General features: G+C 44.8%; 1 protein-coding gene across 3 annotated transcripts in view; it reads left to right on the forward strand.

Moving 5' to 3' along the window:
* Positions 1 to 17203, forward strand: part of BEND7 (BEN domain containing 7) — a 46714-nt gene extending 29511 nt beyond the window's left edge. Inside the window, exons 7-9 of one of the 3 annotated variants that reach the window (XM_005143339.3) lie at positions 2962 to 3081; positions 10620 to 10670; positions 15374 to 17203. In XM_005143339.3, coding sequence (XP_005143396.1) covers positions 2962 to 3081; positions 10620 to 10670; positions 15374 to 15435 — 233 coding nt within the window. In that variant the 3' untranslated portion in view covers positions 15436 to 17203. The remainder of the gene's footprint in view (positions 1 to 2961; positions 3082 to 10619; positions 10671 to 15373) is intronic. The other 2 variants (XM_031043974.2, XM_031043975.2) reach the window with 2 other exon arrangements.
* Positions 17204 to 20313: the final 3110 nt, after the last annotated feature.

Consider the following 20313-nt stretch of genomic DNA (forward strand, 5'->3'; position numbering starts at 1 on the left):
TAGGTACCACTTTAGTGACAGTGATCTTTATTGGTATTTACAGTATTGCCCAAGTACTAGTGCCTGATTCCTGACAGGAGCCCATCCCTGAAATCTGTGATGGAGTAACATGCCAAGGGCTGACGTCCTGTGGATCTCTCCTCAGCCTGGTTCCAATAGAACCCTTCTTCCCTCCCAAGAGCTGGCCTATAGGACACTGTGGGTTCATTTATTCCAGTAAATGACTGAGCCAGTATGAAATCTCCACAAGAACAACATCATCTTGTTTGTATTATTATCATTAGGACATTCCTCTGCCACGTGCCCAGATATCCTTTAGTGGCACTTTAAGTCCTTTTCCATGACAGTGATACAAAAGGCTACATTCATGCCAAAATCTAACAGAGAACTTAAAGGAGGGATCTATTTGCTTGGAAATCACTCTTCCCGTCTGAAAACATTTTAACTGCTGCCCTTACAAGTAATTTAAGGCTCCTGCAACAGGCTGATTAGCCAGGGAGAAATCCTTTTCTGACCTTGGGGATGCAGTGGCACTTGTTGAATCAGTTGCAGTGTTTCTCCCAAGCAGTCAGGTCCCCTTGTGAGTTGCATCAATCTTTCACGGGGGGGGGGGGGGGGGTGAGAAAGATGGAAAAAAAAACAGAAGCTGTTATTTTTCCTTTATGTGGTTGACTGGAAAGCCAGGTAGTGAAGTCCCTCTCTGCAGAGCTCAGTAAGCTGTGTTCAAATATAAGTGTGATGTGGCCCTCAGGGATCCATACCAATACAATTTAGTATCTTCATCAGTGACACAGACAGTGGTTTCTAGTGCACATTCAGCAAGTTTGCAGATGACACCAAGCTGAGTGTTGCAGCTGATTTGCTAGAAGGAAGGGGTGCCATTCAGAGGGACCTCAACAGGCTTGAAGAGTGCACGTAATGTGAACCTGGAATTCCACAGGCCACGTGCAGGGTCCTACTGCTGGATCGGAACATTCCCCAGTATCAATGCAGACAGGGGGATGAAAGGATTGAGAGCAAACTGCTCTAGTGGAAGGTGTCCCTGTCCATGGCAGCGGGTTGGAACTGGAGGAGCTTTAAAAGTCCCTTCCAACACAAACCAGTCTGGGATTCTATGATAGAGGGATTGTTAGCTCAGGTGGACTAGAAGGTGGAGGTTTCACTTCTCCTGCCTCCTTCCTAGTTCATTCCCATTCCTTTTTGCTTACCTTGGTATTTCCTAACCACATTGTGAGCAATATTTTGACTTTCATTCAGAAGAAGAAGCAAGTTAGAGAAGCAAGTTAACATTGGATCTCCAACATGGCCAGACTCTGGCTTCCTATGCAGGCAACAGTGAGCAGTAGTGTAGTTCCCACTGTAGGCACTTGCAGCCCTGGGTGCAGCCTAGTGTCACAGATTGTCCTCATGCCCTGGTCACAAGCAGGAACTGCAGTTGCATGTCTGAAGTAAGTAGGGGTCTTTAAGTCCTCGATCAGGTTCCTGTTGTGTCAGATACCATATGGATTCAAAAGGGAAGTATTATTTCTGCTTTCAGAGAGACCATAATTGTTGCAAATCAGACACTGGCAATGTGTGGAGCTGCATTGACTTCTCTGGAAGCTCTTATATTTGGTCTGACATTCTTACTGATCAGTCTACAGAGGAAAGTATTGTTATTGCCTTTCATGCAGTGGTTTTGTGAAGCTGCTAACATGCACAGAGTTTGGAGGGTGGGATAACTTTCAGTCCCCTTACACTGACCAGCTGGCACTGCTTCAGAGGGTGTGTGTAAAATACTGAAATTGTCTTTTTTGTTGTTTCATGCTTCCGCATCCCATTTGTGTGACATTCATCCTCAAGGTTTACACATTCCTTCATGTGGGACCACTTTTCTCTCTTTGTTTCCCAGCCATATTGGGACACTGCGCTCTGAGACCTCTGACCAGGACTACAATAGCAATGCCAACAGAAATAATGCATTATTTTTCCATTTCTTCTCTTATATAGTTTTTGCACAGCTCTCAGTTGTGTGATGAAAATCAATTGCATCAGTTTCATTCCATTTATAATCCTGTATTTTGGGTATAACATTGCTGAAGCTGCCATAAGAATTAAAGATAATGGGTTCAAACTTAAACAGGGGATATTCAGGTTGGATACAAGGAAGAAGTTCTTTACTGTAAGGGTGGTGAGGCACTGGAATGAGTTGCCCAAGGAAGTTGTGAATGCTCCATCCCTGGCAGTGTTCAAGTCCAGGCTGGACAGAGCCTTGGGTGATATGGTTTAGTGTGAGGTGTCCCTGCCCATGGCAGGGGGGTTGGAACTGGATGATCTTAAGGTCCTTTCCAACCCAAACCATTCTGTGATTCTATGATTCTATAATGTTGACCCCCTGTTTAGCATTTTTACCAAATATGACATTGGACCTGTAGGATGCATCTTTTTTCCCCAAAAAGGCTTTTTTAGTAGCTTTACAAAAATTATGTTAGTTTGACAGTATGAAAACTGTAAAGGTTTGCACAGAGGTAGGTTTTCTGTCTATCATCTGTTTGCCTGAAGCCTTAGGAACGTGACCAAGAGGCCATTGAATGAGTAGATCTTCCCTCGTACCATATGGGAGGCAGCATTTACAAGTGCCTGCCACATCTGGAGACTCTTTTCAAAGTACACTGCTATTCTTGTATGATGTTTTTGTGTGAAACTCATGAATGGAAGAGCTCAGGTGTAGCCTGTTTCTCTGGAATAGGCTTTTGTAAGGAGTAACTATGGTATTATTGTGATATTTATACACACAAATGACATCTGAATGATGAACTAATGAAACGCTGAGTTGGAGTTGATTCTTTCAATCCCAGATTTGGCCATTTAAACGCTTTTTGATGAGTGGTTAATTTGATGTATTTTGTTTCATATCCTCTCCAGTCTCTTTTTGTCCATCCTGGCGGAACACTTCAAAAAAATGGTATCTTTTTATTTCAGTCTTTACAGAAAAATACTGCACTGCTAACCATGTGGATAAACTGCCTGGTCCTAGGGACTGGGTCCAGATTCTTCAGGATCAAATTAAACTTGCAAGAAGACGGTTAAAAAGAGGCTCAGGTATGTAAAAATATACAGAGCAACATGTGAGTGTAAGGTTAAAAGCTTAGAGCCTTTGTACCCACACAAGTGTTTTCTTGTTGGCTGTGGAGTTGCACATGTTCACTCTATGAAAATAAGACCTCAAAGATTTGAGCAGGTTTCTGTGTAAAGTCTGTGTTTCCTCATGTTTGGGATAGTAGGAAGTTTAGGAACTGTCTTTGCAGCCAAGTTAACGCTGAGTCTTTCTCAAATGTTGTCTCTAACCCATTTCCATTAGCACCCAAACTCTTCTTCCCGGTGTTCATGAAATCTGAATGCTAAACTAGCTGATCCAGTCAGGTTTGCAAGTAGAAGTCTTTAATTCTGTGCTGTTTGGTATGACAAGTCCTTCACTGTACTGTTAAGACATAACCCAAATGCCCTTTCCCTTTAAACTGTGTGTGTCTGGAAGGATGGATGAGTTTTCACACATTCCTTGTGAAACAACATCACTAGCAAAAAACACCCACAAATGCCCACCCTGGTTGTGCCAGCAAGGTTCTGTAATACACAGGAAGGAGCTTGCCAGCAGTAACAGGTAATGTAGGTAGGAGGCTGCAGCAGAGCTACTCAAGTTGGGCTGGGATAACCTGCATGCTTGAGGGCGGTGAGGGCTTTGCACTAAGCTTTCACCCCAACAGGACACAGCTCCAGCAACAAACAGCAACGTGCAGCCTCGAAACCCTGGTAGTATTCATGGGAAAGCAGTATCACTGATTAAGAGACATGTAATTACTTTATAAACCTTAACTAGTCCATTCCTATCTTCTCATCTGTCCTACAAGGGACTTTCTTCATATGAAGCTTCACTTACCCTATCTTATCCTACTGTTTTCTTAATGCTGTCTTGTGGTTGTATTTCTTGCCCATCCCTCCCTTGAGCATCTGACACTGTTGTCTGTGGTACATCATGTGTGCCAATGTCCTTAAACACAGTCCTTCTCTGTTACCATATAAAAACTGCCTGCCTTTTCCCCTCTTCCCTTCTGCCCGTCACCACAATTAAGTGCCTGTTAGCACCCACAGGCTGTTGGGATGATGAACCTGATGGCTCCACAGGGAATGCTGCTGGTTCCTGTGGCTATGGGGTGGCTGAGCAGGATCACAGGAGATGTCCTCTCCATCTCCCTGTCTCAGAGAGATGATGCTTTCTGTCCAAAGCTGTGCCTCTGAAACACACAGACCAGCATCTGAAATCATTCTACATGTTATTAATGCCAGGAGGAAAAAGCATAAGAATGAGGAAAATGAGAACACACAGAGACAGAAATAACACAGGGGAGAAAAAAAGCACACATTATTCAGTAACATAAGCTTCCCTGTGTAGAAGTGAACCAGCACTAGCCTTGAAAAGGGTTTCTTATGTGTAGGGGGAGGGAGGAGAGAGGGATAGGAGATAATCTCTTTAAAGACAGTGTCAGATTACTGGTGTTGTACAACAGGACTGAGTTCTTCTCCTTCCAAGGCTGGCTGTTCCCCCAGGGCAGGAGGGTGGATGCGGGATGCCAGGCTTCAGTAAGGTGCAAGTGCAGTGTGAGATGTGGGGAGCAGAGGGTCCTTGGGCTGACTGCAGAAGATCTCTCGGGAAAGAGGATTGACCTAATTTTATTTTGATTTTTATTTTCCTTCCTCCCCTTTTATTTGCTTTTCTTGGTGCCTCTGCAGGATATTAATTAAAATGACAATGATGTTCAGCTTTTGCCTTTCAAACAGGGCCATCTCCATCTCTGGTCCTTTCTCGGGGTGGGAGAGTTAAGCAGAGGATATTCTAAGCTAGCAAGACTAGGAAGAAATAAGTGAAGCTGAGTATAGAGTGACTGAATAAGATAGGCTCCAATACCTGTCTCTGCCTACACAAACTGTGCGTGGAGGAGGGGTGAGCAGCAATGAGCCCTTGGGTTTATTTATTTGAATTAGTAAATAATTTATAAATAAATAATGTAATATATATATTACCTATTATATAATAGATATAAAATACATAATAGTATTATATAATTATAATTATTTATTTGAAAAGTACATAGTACCTGGATTGGTAGAAAATCTCTTTTTCGTGTTTAGTTTATTGGCCATTTCTTGAAGTGCATTGGTTTCTCTCCGACATAGGCCACAGGCATACATGCCCTTTTTGGTGGTGCAGGAGTGATTGAATGCACCTCAGTGGCCATTTGCACCTTACCCTCCACTGCCACCAGTGTGTGGTCAAAGCCAACCCAACCTGCCCTTGCACTGAAGCAAATGAGAGGCTTCCCCAGCCTATGTGATAGCAGAGGAAGGCAGGAGCAGACAGTAACATCTTCATCTTGTTGAAATAGGATTTGTTAGTACTTCTGTTACAACCCTGAGCTTCTGATATGAGGGATGTAGAGCTGATGGAGCGACAGATCCATTTAGTCCCATATTTTGTTTCCAGCCATGGATGTTAGCAGATGCCTGGGGCAGTCTATAGGACCAAGGGAAGCATGTTGGAATGTTTGCTAGCACAGACTCACAACCCACAGCAGCTTTATCCTGATATAAAAGTGGTGGTGTGGGAACTATGCACATTTTAACTATTCACTGTGAAACCGTACCAAAATTGTTACAGCTGTGTGTAACTTAGAGACCAAAACAGAAAGGGAGGGCAGGCATGGAGCGAGGTTTGATCCGCTATGGGGAGACGGTGTCCCAGGATCCCAGGTTACAAAACTTAGCTTCTGAGAATCTGAAAACCATGGGAATTGCAGCCACTGAGATGTGGGATTCAGCATGCTTCCAGCTGAGCTCTTCCAGTCTGTGTGTGGACTGTGGGGCAGAGGCTGAGCCCTCCTGAACAAGTGTCCTCGTGTCCATACTTGAAGGTCATTCTCTTTTAGTTTTGTCTCCCCTTGCTCACTGAAATGTGCTGGCTCAGTTTGTGGGTATAGACTGAGGTGCCCAAAGAACAAATATGAGCTCAATTTATTTTACCAAAGCCACAAGACAACATTTTAGCCACCACTGAGCTGGGCTAAATTGTAACAGCAGAAGTATTTAAGAGAGGAGGGGCAGGTTTTCCATCCTGTTTGTCTCCGCTGAGCTACTTAGCACATCCTCTGACTAGTGTTTCATCTCAAATCAGGCAGTAAGACACTGCATTCATGAGCAGCCCTCTCTGCTTTATCCTGTGAAACATTATTTCAGACTGATAACATAAATCCTGCTCTTGCTTTCAGTGATACTCATAATTTCAGATAATTCTAGTGAGTGGGGTGGATCTGCTTCTTGCACCCCTTTGTATAGGGTGTACTCAACAGACTGTTTCCAGGTTAAATGAAATCATGATCGCTGGACATAGATGCTGCCCAGCTTCAACCTTATTTGTGATGTTTGCCTCATCTCCTAGAATTAAGGACAGAAAAGCTCCCTACTTGAAAGCTAATCAAAAGAATGCTGCTTTCTAGCAAATAGTTCCCCTGTGCAGATTGGGAAATGTTATCCTAAGCTAAATAGAAACTCCTTTAACTTCCAAATCAGTGACAATATTTTTCATGGCTGGAAATATTTTTCTTCATTTCTTTATTTTGCTTTGGGGTTTTTTGTTAGTTCTTTGCCTGAGATCTGAGACTAGGGTAAGGGTTTTTATTTGTTAGATCTGAGAATATAAAGCTGTCACTGCCATTAAATTTTTATTGGCCTTGTTCAGTCTCTTCAGAATTTCACAAGTTGGCTGTCACAAAGGGGGGAAGAGACTGTAGGTTAATGTTACAAACAGATGTTATGCTTAAAGAGGGTGATAATATTCAGCCTTGACTACTGGTCCCAAGTCATGCCAACAGCACAAGGTATAGGGCATGGCTTCATAGTGCCAGATCTTGTCTTCTCCCAGCAGAGAAGCCAAACCTTTGTGGCTGCTGGGATGGGATGCAAAGTGGCCCTGGAAGAGGAGTCAGAGGCATGTGCAAAGGTTTCCTCTCTTAAAGCAGCATGAATTACAATGTAGATTGCCTTGGGATTTACAGCAGTGGGTTTCCCATGGTGTGGTCTTTTCACCCTGCAGAAGAGTACATGGGTAGGTGGCTTGTGGCCTTGCCAGTGGCACCACAGAGGGAGACAGTCGACCATTAGCATAGAGATCTTAAACAAGGTACAGTCAGAAGGAAATGACTGTCTGTTCCAGTCACCTCTGTGCCAGACATAGCATCCAAGCCTTTTGATTACTAAACTCTCCATCCATTAATAAGCAGGAGGTCAGGGGCCACACGTCTCTCACAGTAAGTTCTTCCTCCCTTTTTATGTTCTGAAGAGCCTCTAAGCCATTACTCAGCAGTAGTAGTCCATTGCATAGACAGGAAAACTGATATTGTGTGAGTAGTATGCCCAAAGTACAAAGTGTAAGAGCTATTCATGCAGAATGATTACCCTGTGCATAACCTGGAAGCTTTTGATTGTCCTAGTCTGTAAAGGAAAATATGGCAATGTTAGAAAACATGCTGACATTTTCCAGGCAGGATTAATTTAAATAAATTACATGCTGTGGCACTTCATCCTTGAATTGTTGGTTAAAATTAACATCATCTTGTTGCAGTGTAAAACAGTGGGAATGATGGAAGAAAAGATGCTTACCATCTTTTCTGGAAATAAGCACATCCTTGTTCAAAGTGCTCCTTCCATTGTTTTGTATGAGGGGCTTTTTCTTTATCTTTCTGATTTCCCTGGTTTGTGTCTTCAATACAATATCTACATGTTGAAGAGATCAAGCTGATGTTTTTTTTGCTTAGTAGTACACAGAGGGCCAGGAATGATGGAGGATACAAGTCCAACATGTGCTACAGTGCTTTTGTGGCTGATATCTTAGACAAAACCAGCAGTATTAAACTGAGTGACTGCTGCATTCATCTTCCCAGCCCTGAGATACGGAGCAAGGAGCAAACCAGCAGCTCTATGCTTAATAAACATGTACATCAGAAGCTAAACTGTTATTTTTCCTATTGTTTTGGGGAAGGTTCTAAGGAAATTACTATTGGGATTGTTTTGTAAGAGCTGAGCTCCATCTAAGCAAAGGACAGAAAAGAGGCCCCAGATTCTCACAGCAAGCTCTATTCCTGCTTGCCTTGTCTTGCAAGTTGGCCCAAGACAAGCAAAGCTTGGCTGGCAGTCTCTGGGTGCGGTTGTCAAAGGCAAACCTTCTTTCCTGCTTAGAATGACATATGGAAAGGTGGTGGTTTACATCCATGTTGGGAGGTCGAGGTGTTTGTCATGCCTTTGTGTCATACTTCACCTGGAGCTGCAGTTACACATCCAGGTTCATAAAACAAATTCAGGCAGCTATTGAGAAGAGTGAGTAGTTTCTCTGGGCATCTGCTGTGTTCCCACTCCCATTCTGGTGCTGGCACAAGCATTCACATGGTGATGTTGTCAGTTTTTAATGAGATCTGATCTTAGTGACCATATAAACGTTTGTGCTGGCATGAGGAACAGGACTGGAACAGTTGGTGGGGAGCTGGACCTCACCTGTCAGCCTTGTGCCACATTAAAATGGCACAAAGCTGGTCCTGCAGAGTTGGAGGCTCAAGTCTTATCTTCTTTCTTAGCTTCTGTTTGTTTCTTTCTGAATCACTGCTTTTCTCTGAGTTCAGTATATGTCAGAAGAGCAGTTAGGGAGAAAGGTAACTCCATCTCTAGAGCTACTTCAAGGGTTGCTGCAGAGAACTATCACTTGAGTGGACAGCCTGGTTAGTTCCAACCCTGGTATTGATAGAGGGGAGACTTTTCAGCCCACTGCAAGCACTCAGATCTGGCTTCTCCATTTGCATAGCTTGGGTCTCTTTAACCCAAGGGAACAGTTACATCTTTGCCTCTGCTGTATAGCTGTGCCGCAGAATGACTTGGTGCAGGTTCTTCATAACATAGAAGTTGGCCTCAGACTGTCAGTTTTAAAGCTGTGTCTGTCCTGTTGGCTGTTTCTCAGCTGTTTGTTTCACTGTGCTGTCTCCTCCCTTGCACATCCAGTCCTTCCATCACTGGAAGTCCAGTCCACATCCAAACCAGCCTAGGTAAACTCTTCCTATTTATTGAGCCACCCATTCCTTCCAATATTCAATATTTTCACAGTAAGCTGTACCAAGCACCTGATTTATTTCTGCCCAGCATGACACCTTCTCAAAGAAAGCAGAAACAGGTATCGATGCAAGGCACAAGGTCACTTGCAGGTCTGTGCCTTGTACTTTTCAGTGCTCTCCATTTAAACCTTCTGTGGGAGGAAAGCTGCTTAATATCAGGAGTTTTACGTTGTTTCTGTTTTCTTTAGTTCATTTAATTGAACTGAGTAGGGAGCAGACAGGTAAAAACTCAACTGACATCCATGCCTGTGGAAGAGAGAGCAGCCTCTTGGTCCAGGGATGGATAGCTGAGGGTTGATGGGTCTACATTAGGAAATTAATGTAGATCAGGAGCTGGTTTAGTCCTTACAATATCATCATAAAGGCAACAACTCAACATCCTCATGTGTAGAGCCATGATAAAGATGACCAGGACAGTTAGCTTTGTTCGAAGTGGGAGCTGAACTAAGTTGCTCAGTGCATCTGTAGTCTTGGTCAGATTAGATCCCTGTGGATATTGTGCAACAAATGGATGTAAGTAGGTGTATATCCATCACACTGACCATGTACCATGTAAAGGGCTGGTCCTTTATAACCACACCTAGTTTGCTGAAGTGCTTTCAAAGATCTCATTGTGTTTTATAGGCCTTAAATACTATTGCTGAAATGCCAGAAGACAAAGATAACAGGATTCTGAATGAGGCTTGTGTAGGTTAGGCACTGATTTCCTGTTACACGCCTATAGCTTATGCAGGGTTTACATGCACACTCCAGGGTACTACAGTCTAACAAGTCGCTGCACATCCACTGAGCCAAATCAGTTATCTTTATGCATACCCTTTGCCTGTGGCAAATATGAGACGAACAAATTAGGCTTTTAGCCTTCCTTCACTGTGAGCTAAATGAAGTCAAATGATCTTGCACACGTGTGTATACACACACTGTAACTGCTCTTGTTCCCAGCTGGTTATGTACATTTTTAATCACTGCATCTTTGAAGACATTTTGCCCTTATAAATCCGTGCCCCATAAAATGAGCTCATCTGTGGTCATGGTGTCGGGGGTGTTCAGCCTTTCCCCATGATGGCAGCTGTCAGAGGGTGGAGATCCAACCTTCCAAGGACCACTGGTCACATTCCTGACATGACTTTATCAAATGATCCCAAGTCCTTTTGTCATCTGGATATCCGGAAACCTTAACAAGAACAAGCATTTCTCCATCCTATTGCTGGCACAACTGCTTCTGAATACCCAGCTCCCCTCTTGTAAGTTTGCATTTTTATTATATGACCTTTTCCTCCAAGCAAGCAGTGACGTTTTAAACAGAGCAATAGCAAATTGCAGTGGAGGAAAGTAGATAGAAAATGCAAAACCACTTTTAGAATATGCAGCTTTTTAATCGCCTTCTCGTATTCAGTCAAAGTAATGAGATTTCTTGTTTATATTTGCAATCAGCAGAGGCACCTGACTGTGATGAGAAGCTGGACATTTCTCTCCTACAAACAGGTAAAGTGCATTCACATTTTTATTAGCTTCCAATGTATTGGTTTATTTATGGCACAGAAGCAGTTTTCAATGCTCCTGGCATGGCACATACAGGCAGGTAATTGCACACAGGACCCAGCTATCTTTAAGTTTTCAATGGCCTGTGTTAAAAAACAAATGCATCAGAATGTTACCATTTCCCCCTCTATTTCATATCCATAAAACCTCAAGGTTCATGGTAGTAGCAGCTAAGCTAACAAGTTACCCTTCTTACGCCAGACTTGTGCTCACCCCTGGTATTTCTGGGAGGTTTTTGCTAGGGACAAACACAATCATCTGTAGCATGTGCTCAGCTGTCCAAGGTATTAGCAATCATGTTGGGTTCACAGAAGGATTGCAGAGATGGTTATGTGCTAGTTAAGTGTGGGTTGCTTTTCCTTGAAGTACAGCCACCATCAAAAGCCTGACAGCAGCTGCACAGCAGCTTAGCTGGGCAGCTGGGTGGGCTGGGAAAGAAGGTTTTTGCACGCTGTTGCACATGGTGTTGAAATCAAGATGGGCTGAGACTGAAATTTGAAGCACCCTCTCATTAAAGAGTCAGTCTATCAACAGGTGCCCTGATGGTAGGAGCTGAGCTGCCATCCTCTGAAGATACAGTGGAGCCAGAGCGTGGGGAGAATGAGTGGGGAATTTCCCTGCACTGCAAAGTCATTTCCCTGTGATGTTATCCCCAAAGCTAAATTAAAAGGAGGGGGAATCTTGCACAGACAATATCATGGATTATGGTGCATTCTTATCATGTTTCTAAGGTATAACAACAAAGGGTGGTTGGAGTTAGCAGTGCTCTTGCTGTGAAGAACAGGACAGCATTGCTGAGCTCAGGCCATGCTACCTGGAGGCTACGGGGATGGACAGGAGCGTAATAATACTATCACAGCATCTTGTGCAAGGGCCTCCTAACCTCTCTTACATAGGGGGTGGAGAGAAGGAGCTCTCACACTCTGCTGCTGTGTGCCTGAGCAGCAGCTGCCAGCCATGGAGCGCTGCCGGTTGCAATCCCGCTGTCGGAGCACGTGCAGTTACTAAGGAATAGGACCAGCGAAGCAGTTGGGAGGACAAGCAGCTATAGTGTGGTTCTGGCATGGGCCCAGGGGGGGCTGGGAGCACGCGCTGACTGGGAGCTGTCGTGCTGCTTTCTTGGCCAGGCGCTGAATAGCGTTTCAGGGCATGGCTGTGATAATAGATGCAGGAAGCTCTGGTTTGAAAGGTCTCTTCCAAGTGACATCCTGTTCGTTGCTTTTATCAGGGAGGAAAGAGGTTCTCGTGCAAGAGGACCCTAATAAAGGTTGCTGATGCGACGCAGCATTTTTTCATTGCTCTGGTGATTGTGTTAAGGAGAATTATCGGGTTGTTGTGCTGTTCGAGCACAGTGTCTGTAGTTACTACTCGCGTTGTACATCTAATGGTGTTCTGAGGTGGTTGTGGTAGTGAAGACAGCTCCCTTTCCACTTCACAATAGATCACCACTGTGTTCTGCTTGCCTGTATGCCTCTGAGCATCCATGCATGCAGTTTTTGGGCTGACATACTTCCTTGCAATGTATATTTCATACTGTCCATGGAAGAACACCTAAATAAACCACTCTGCAGTACACACTGCTGGGGGAGGTGATGCTCACCGGCTGTAAGCCAAAAGTTTGGTTCCCACCCGTTATTATATGTGTGCAAGTGCCTCTTTATAGCACGTATCCATGTAATATCATACTGTTCTTGGAAGCAAGTGATTTAAAGTGATATTCAGACAGTGTAATTACAGTAATTATGATAGAGAGCTAAAATACAGATGCTTTTTGTCAAGGACTATAGCAAAAGAGGTGGAACATAACTTTTACAGTGGTCTCTCCCTGTCAGCATAGCTGGTTTTGTAAAGGGGTGGTCACTGGAAAGTTCTTTAAAGAGAGCCTTTGTGTCGTTTATTCAGCTGTCTTCTTTGTTTAGCTTGAAGAATCTTTGGGGAAGAGTCTCTGACTGTGTTTGTACAGTGCCTGGTGCAATGGGCGTTGGTTGCAGGTGATAGCTAATAGCAAATAAATCACAACCTCAAGTTGTACCAGGGAAAGTTTAGATTGGCTTTTAGGAGAAATTGCTTTGCTGAACAGGTTGTCAGGCATTGGAACAGGCTGCCCAGGGAAGTGGTGGAGGCACCGTCCCTGCAGGTGTTTAAAAGACAAGCAGATGTGCCCTTAGGGACATGGTCTAGTGGTGTACTTGGCAGTGCTGGATTGGACTTGATTTAAAGGTCTTTTCCAACCTATATGATTCATAATTCCATGATCAGTGATTAACCTGGTGTATTGATAGAATAAAACCACACTAAATTGGGTTGCTTGATGGAGGTGGGTCTTGCAGGAGACTGGATGGGGGGGGAAAGAAGGAGGGGTACAGAAGCTGTCTATGGCAGACATCAGATGGTTGCTCTCTTAGTTTTCAAGAATTGAACAAACTTGTGAAGCAAAAGCACCCAAATTGGATGATCTGAATCAATGGTAAGTGCTGGTGCCTAAAAAGAAGGATGCCTTTAATCAGCCTTTGCTGCTCAGTCAGTGCTGCCTGTGACACTGGTGACAGTGTTCACAAGATCTGGCTATATGTGGACTAGCGATGCCTCAACCCTTGTGTTTTTGGATCACAGACTCTGTCTGACACTTCACTGGAGACACCTTACTCAGAAGTGTGGTTGCTCTTGCGCTCTTCATCACTGGTGGGAAGAGGGCTGCTTCCAAAGAGAAGGTCAGGTCTGCTCAGGTCATGTTTGGAGGTGCCAGCAGGGCTGGGCTCTGTGAGCAGTAATAGGTGCCTACAGCTGGGTCTGAACCTGCTTACTGAGAGCAAAGTGCTGGGCTTCGAGGAGCACAGGGGCTGTTTTGTTTTCTAAACCCTCTTCTGGAACTCTAAAGCCTTGTAAAACATTTTGAGCTGGTTCATCCCCATAAAACTTAAGGGAGACATTTTTTCCCAATTAGATTTTAGTACTCGTGAGCCAAAATCATGCTCCTGTTTTAAAATCACCATCAATGCTGGGAGGGCCTTTGCTTTAAAAGCCATTGATTGAAACGTGTTTAAAGGAAATTGGAAGCACTGTGGCAGTTAAACTTGCATCAACAGATAAATCTTAAGAAAATACTAGAATTGTCTCTAACAAATGTTATCAAAGCTCAGGTATTCCACAGCACCTGCCAGAAGCTGAAGGCTGTGTCCAGAGCAGGGCTGAAATGGGTCAGACAGCTCCAGGGGTTAATACCATTCACTAAGTAGAAAGACTGATTAGTTTCTCGATGCCCATGGTAGGGGGTTGGAACCTGATGATCTTAAGGTCCTTTCCAACCTAAACCATCCTGTGGTTTTATGATACAGGCACCTGCAAGGTGTGAGATAGGGAGATAGGTCTTTATCTCACAGATGTGGCAGCTTTTAGAGTCTTTTCTATAGAAGCTGATATTGCAAAAAGGCTCATCATACTTTGGTCTGCAGTTTACAGAAAGCACCTGGATCTTGTGTTTTAAAAGAGAAACAACAGGAAGGTGTAATGTGTAACCCTTAAGTTCTGCATGTGGAAACAGATGCAAGGCAGCTGCACCACCCTGTTCTTGCATCCTCATCTTGAATATTGGACTTGTAAGTTATATGCAGCCCAGGACCATGCGAGATCTCTCCTTATACCCCTGCTTTGGGCCACAGCTGTGCTGAGAGCTTGTGTAGTTTCTCCACCCTGGGGTTAATTTCTGATGAGAGAATTCTGATATCCCTAAAAGAAAGCACAACACTGTCATCCCAATCCTCAGGGCCAGGGGTGACACAGTTTTGTGAGAAGATGAGAGCAATCTCCTGGTAAAGAACCAGATAAGAAAATAGCAACGAGGCAATTCTATACAGGTTGTCTGCTTTTCTCTTGAAATACAATATCAAGAAAATGAAACTTCAAACAATGAGAAAACCTTTTCGAAACCTTAAATACAAATCCTTTATTGTAATATAAATCTTTATCCTTTCAGTGCATGACTGTATGAGTCTTCCCTTTTCATTGGGTTGCATTTGCCTCTCAGGCTGATTGATGTCTGTCTCCTATTTGCCCTATGTTCTTAGCGCGCTCCTTGTAATTCTTCTGTCCATCTTTCATTGTTCTGTTTACAAAAAGCACATTCTTAAAGTGCTTTAAAAAAGATGGGATATAATCATACCGTGCACCTTTTCATATCTCTATATAATATAGATAGGTATTTATATATATGTATTCTCCCATGTACATTTAGACTGCTGCAAAGAAGATCCCAAAGTACATACTCAAGGTTTAAAATTCATGTGGTGCCTTTTCCCTTCTTCAGAACCTAACTTCAAAGGGGTGAGCATTGCAGAGCAGTTTGTTCTGGACTCTAATGCAGCACTTGACACCTGAAGTGAGGGCACTGGATGTTGTGTGAGGAGCTTGGCTGGCAAATACGGATTCAAAAAACTATCCAATTTGGTTTTCTTCAGCCAACTGAGCCCTACTCTAAATGGGATTCAGCAGCCACTGCCTGTGTACACACCAGCTGCTCAGCCCCAGCACATGTTAGGACTCAAATATGTAATTTCCATCAGTTTAATTTTTCCCTTTAGGGGGATAATTGACTGATTTCTTGAATTTTTGGTATTTTCAACTGATTTCCTCACTGTTTCTCCCCTCAGGTAGCCTTTTCGACACCACAACAGACCATCTGATAGACACAAACCTGGATTTTTCCCCTTGAATTTCACATCCCGCATCAGTGTTTGTAGTGGATAAAGGCATCCTCTCCTTTGGATAACATTCCCACCAGATCGGCGCAAGAGCTTCCGTGTACCACAAGACATGGACAATCCAATTGCTTTCATCTCAAGTTTGTGTCATTTCATGCATTTTCCATGTAACCTCAAATCACAAAGCTACCGGATCACTTCACTCTTCTTCATCTTAATTAAAGATGATTTCCCTCTGCATCCAATGCACTATTTAATTAGCAGGGCATCCACTCTGAAGACATCCTCTTGCCTTTGTTTCTCCTCCATGATTGTCTTTTTCCATGTGGTTGTAACACTTGCCAGCAGTGTTCCATACACACAGCCACGTGACTCTTCCTGTCTCCAGGCATCTCTCTCCATCAGGAGCCCCAGGGGCTCGATGAGCATTTGACTTGCTCTTTGCAGACCCGCTTTTCCTCTCCTGGCTGTTGTGTTACCAGTGACCAGGATTCCTCCCAGCAGTGCCCAGTGTCCTAATTGTAGCAAGGAGAAGCTATTCCTCAGACAACTTCTCCTGTGTGGTCCTATTGGGATGGCTCTTGAGCATCTTTGCAGTGCCAATGGCTGGTCATTCCCCCCTCACTCGCCTGCACTTCAATCTCAAACCGTATCAGTTTGCTGGTTTCCAGGAAGAGGGTCTGCACACTGTGATTTTTCAGCCACTGCCCTTGGCGACAATGTTCAACCATTTTTGAAGCTCAAGTCACCTTTTCCCTGGCACTCGATTGATACCTCAGCAGTAAAGATGAGTGAATCGATCAAGACATTGCACTATCCTCTTAGACGTTGAAAGGGTCAGTCCTTTCAGGCTGGGGCTAAGGTAAAATCGTATGTGTCCTCCATGCAAACCTTCACTTCTGCACCTTCATCAGCACTAAATTCACTTTAAAGATGTTGAGAAAAAGTCTGGCAGGTCTTGACCTGCATCATCCATCACCAGGTAGTCTGAGCGTGTTTCCTGGAATTCAAGGGAGAGCTGCTAGAGCCTTCACCGTTGTGCTCCATTTCCCTGTGGATATTTTAGCTGCATCTTTTTTGGGTTTCAAACTGTTTGGCCTTTGAGTGTCTCAACAGAAGTGCTATTACAGAGTGGGATGGTTGTCAAAATATTGAATTTCTTTAGCAATCCTAAAGCCTGTTTCTCAGATGTCACCCAGTGCCCACAAATAACACTGAAGCCAACAGGAGTGCTTTGGTCTCTTGGCACCTGAGAAACCAGGCTCCCAGCCCTTCCCCACACACCTCCTGTGGACTCTTTGGAATGCCTGTGTTCTCTCTGAAGCTGTGGAATAGATTGAATGTGCACTGCAAACCTTAAGATTTGAGTCTTTTCTTCCTTCGTGGCTTGGAGTTGCCTGTCTTGGGCAGGGGGCACTGCTTCGTTGTGTCCGTATCGTAACTTTTCAGCAAAGGAGTCAGCGTTTTGTACCTTTGGAAGATTGCGTTTGTGTTTCCTTCCTGTGACTACTGTTGAGACTTTCTTCAGAAATCTTTTTATAGGGTTTATTAGAGAAAAAGAAGAATCATTCCATATTTAGGTAAAAACGTCTCAATCTTCTGTATATATGTTTTATTAATATGTAAATATTTAGCTATTTTTAAATTACTATGTTCTTAATAAAGCGACAAGGGACTAGTTGTGACATGGTGTATAACGTTGTGGCGTGGTATGGATCTCTGGGAAACCCTCTTTGTCAGTTCAAGAAAAGGAAACTACAATAAATAACTTTAATTGCACGTGTGTTCCTGTGTTTTGTGCTGCATTCCCCTATTCCAGAGGAATTATGCACCCATTAGTGGGTGGAAAACCCTAAACCTTTACCACCACAACACTACTTTCCCAGCTGGCTCAGAGGGAAACCATGCCACCTGCCAATCACAGCAACGTCTATATCCAATTGCATAATAACTCTCGAGTATTAAGTGCTGATATGCTCGTAGTCTAATTTTAATTGAATTAGGCGCCTTTATAATCTGCACTTAAAAGGTTAAGCTCTGCTTCTATGGAAACAACACAGAGGAAGGACAAACCAATACTCATAATTTGGAATAGCTGCATGGAGGGATGTGTGGTAATTTATTATCACACCCTTATCCAACACTGTTTAGCCCTGGAAAATACTTCCTCAAAAAAACATGTTCCTGGTAATCTTCCATCAATTACAAGGAGCCAGTGAAGTGTGAGAGCAGCTCAGCACACCTCTGTGCTCTGTGTAAAGAGCACCAGGGATAAATGGCTGGTAAAATGTCTACTGAGAGTTTCTCTTACGGTGTGGTGGCTGCATGGATCTACTGAAGCCAATTGAACATCTTGTATTGGTGTGACATGGCCTGAGTCAGCACAGCCATCGTCACTGGGGAGTACTGGAAGAGCTAGTAACACATAGATCATAGAATGGCTTGGGTTTGAAAGGAGCTTAAAGCTCATCAAGTTCCAACCCCCTGCCACAGGCAGGGACACCTCACACTAGACCAGATTGTAGGCAGTTGCAGGGAGCCATCAGGTCTCCCCTGAGCCTTCTCCAGCCTGAACCCCCCAGGTCCCTCAGCCGTTCCCCATCGTGCTCCAGGCCCTGCACCAGCTCCGCTGCCCTTCTCTGGCCCCGCTCCAGCACCTCAATGTCTCTCTTGCAGTGAGGGGCCCAGAGCAGAACACAGGATTCGAGGTGCGGCCTCACCAGTGCCCAGTGCAGGGGCACAGTCACTGCCCTGGCCCTGCTGCTGCACTGGTGCTGATACAGGCCAGGATGCTCTTGGCCTTCTTGGCTACCTGGCCATCTCAACAGGGCTGCTCCCAATCCATTCACCCCCAGCCTTTACTGATACAGGGATGTAGGACGTTGCACTTGGCCTTGTTGAACCTCATGAGTTTCATGTGGGCTTGCTCCCTCAGCCTCCCAAGGTCAACAGTGATTGCCAGTGCCTTCTACGTGCCTACAGACTGGCTTGAGATTTGAATGTAGCCCATTACACAATGAGGGATCTTCCAGCTGGATGGAACAAATCCATCCTTTACTAAACAAGTATTTTGACTCACCTGCTCTGCACTGCAAGTCCTCCCCAAAAGTGTGGCTCTGTTTGGCTTGGGTTTTAAAACAGGAGACAGGTTTATACACCACCTGCACCTACATGTGGGCTCCAGCTGAGCTCCAGCATCCTCACGGGGCCATTCATCCCTCTGTGCTGTGCACAGGACACTAGAGATTAATGCTTTGGGTGAAAAAGAACCCTTCTGAAGCTTCAGAGGAAAAAGGATATCCTGCTGCAACATGAAAGGAAACTGGATCCTGCGCTTTATAAAAGATGCATTAATTGTGAGACAAGAAGAAAGTCATCTCGAGTGCCTGTGACATGTTGGTTTAGGGAGGGATGGCTGAGTCTCCTGGGGGAAACAAAAGGATGGGGATAGGTGTCCTGACACAGCCACCTCCTCCTGGAGAGAAACCTTCTCCCCCAAACCCTACCTTGTGTGGAGGTCGTGATGCCTCACTGGGAAGCGCATCCCTCCTTCACTAGGGATGGTCCTAGGAGAAACCTATGGGGCCACATTCTGCACATAGGGAGACAGAGGTAAATAAACCCCCTGTGCATGTTCCTCCCCAGTCTAAAGCAGCAAAATGCCTCATAGGAGGTGCTGAGACATCCCTTTCCCTCCACTGCCTCTCCCACTGCTCCAGCATCCCCACAGCAGGGCTGGAGTAAGCACCTTCATCCTTCCCACCACACTGGGGTGGGAGAGGGCTTGGTACAAGTGGGTCAGGTGTGATTTCTCACCCGTTGAATGCTAATAAAAGCCACCAGAGTGAAACCTATAACATTATGTGTATAAATAATTTAGCTCCAGTGGGTAAACATTGACTCTGGGCTTTTAAAATATGAAATAATCCCATCAGCTTCTTCCCCTCCTCTCCATGCAGATGCCATTGCTGCCAACAGGAGCAGAAAACAGCTAACACTGAGGTTACTCAGAAACCAGGGAGACACATTTCTTGTGTGTTTGCACAGGCTCCTTCCTCCACCCCGATTCTCAGAGATACAGGGGAATCAGGATAAGCAAGGCAGCTAATTAGGAATTAAGATGTTACTCTGGCTTGTAATTGCAAGTAACTGTTGACCAGAGGGATGGGTGTAAGAGGAGAAGAGGCTGCATTCTCCCGTTTGCTCCTCTCACTCCCTCAAGTGGATGCAGACATCAAGCCTGCCCTACATTGCACCCATCTGACCTGTCCAGCTGCCCTCAGATGAGCTGTTTTGCCCCAGAACTGCCCTCAAATGCCCACGGGGTGTCCAAGCCCACCTCAAGCTGACCCTGTGGCTCTCCAGCGCTGGATGTCCTCACTGCAGCAGAGCAGGGAGGGTGCAACTGACAAATGGCAATAGGATCACCTGGAGAGCAAGTTCAGCCATCAAGGCCCTGTGGCTGGAAACACTGGGCCTAGGCCAAGAAGGAGCTGCTTTGGGTCACCCCTGCCCTGTGAGATCCCCTGGAGGGATCTTTGTCAAGGATTAGAACCAGTGTGGCAGACAGTGTTGCCAAATTGGTCCATAATCTTTCATGAAGGTCTGGGGAGGTGAATGGTCCACTGATGGCTGCTCTCCCATGCAGCTCATCCCATGCAGCTCATCCCAGCACATCTTTGTGTTAAAGTGTTCACAATGCCACAGTGCCCCTTAAGATACCAACCAGACTGGGGAGAAGACCTTTATCTACCTCTGCCAAGCAAGAGCCATTACTGCTGGAGGACCACAGTGGCCCATGGCTCCTGCCGGAGCTTGGCCATGGAGGCAGCTTGAGGTGGCAACCACCACCGTGGCCAGGGATGCCCCTAGTTGTGTCCATCACCCAC

Source organism: Melopsittacus undulatus, chromosome 5 (assembly GCF_012275295.1).
Source record: "Melopsittacus undulatus isolate bMelUnd1 chromosome 5, bMelUnd1.mat.Z, whole genome shotgun sequence".
NCBI classification, from domain to species: Eukaryota; Metazoa; Chordata; class Aves; order Psittaciformes; family Psittaculidae; genus Melopsittacus; species Melopsittacus undulatus.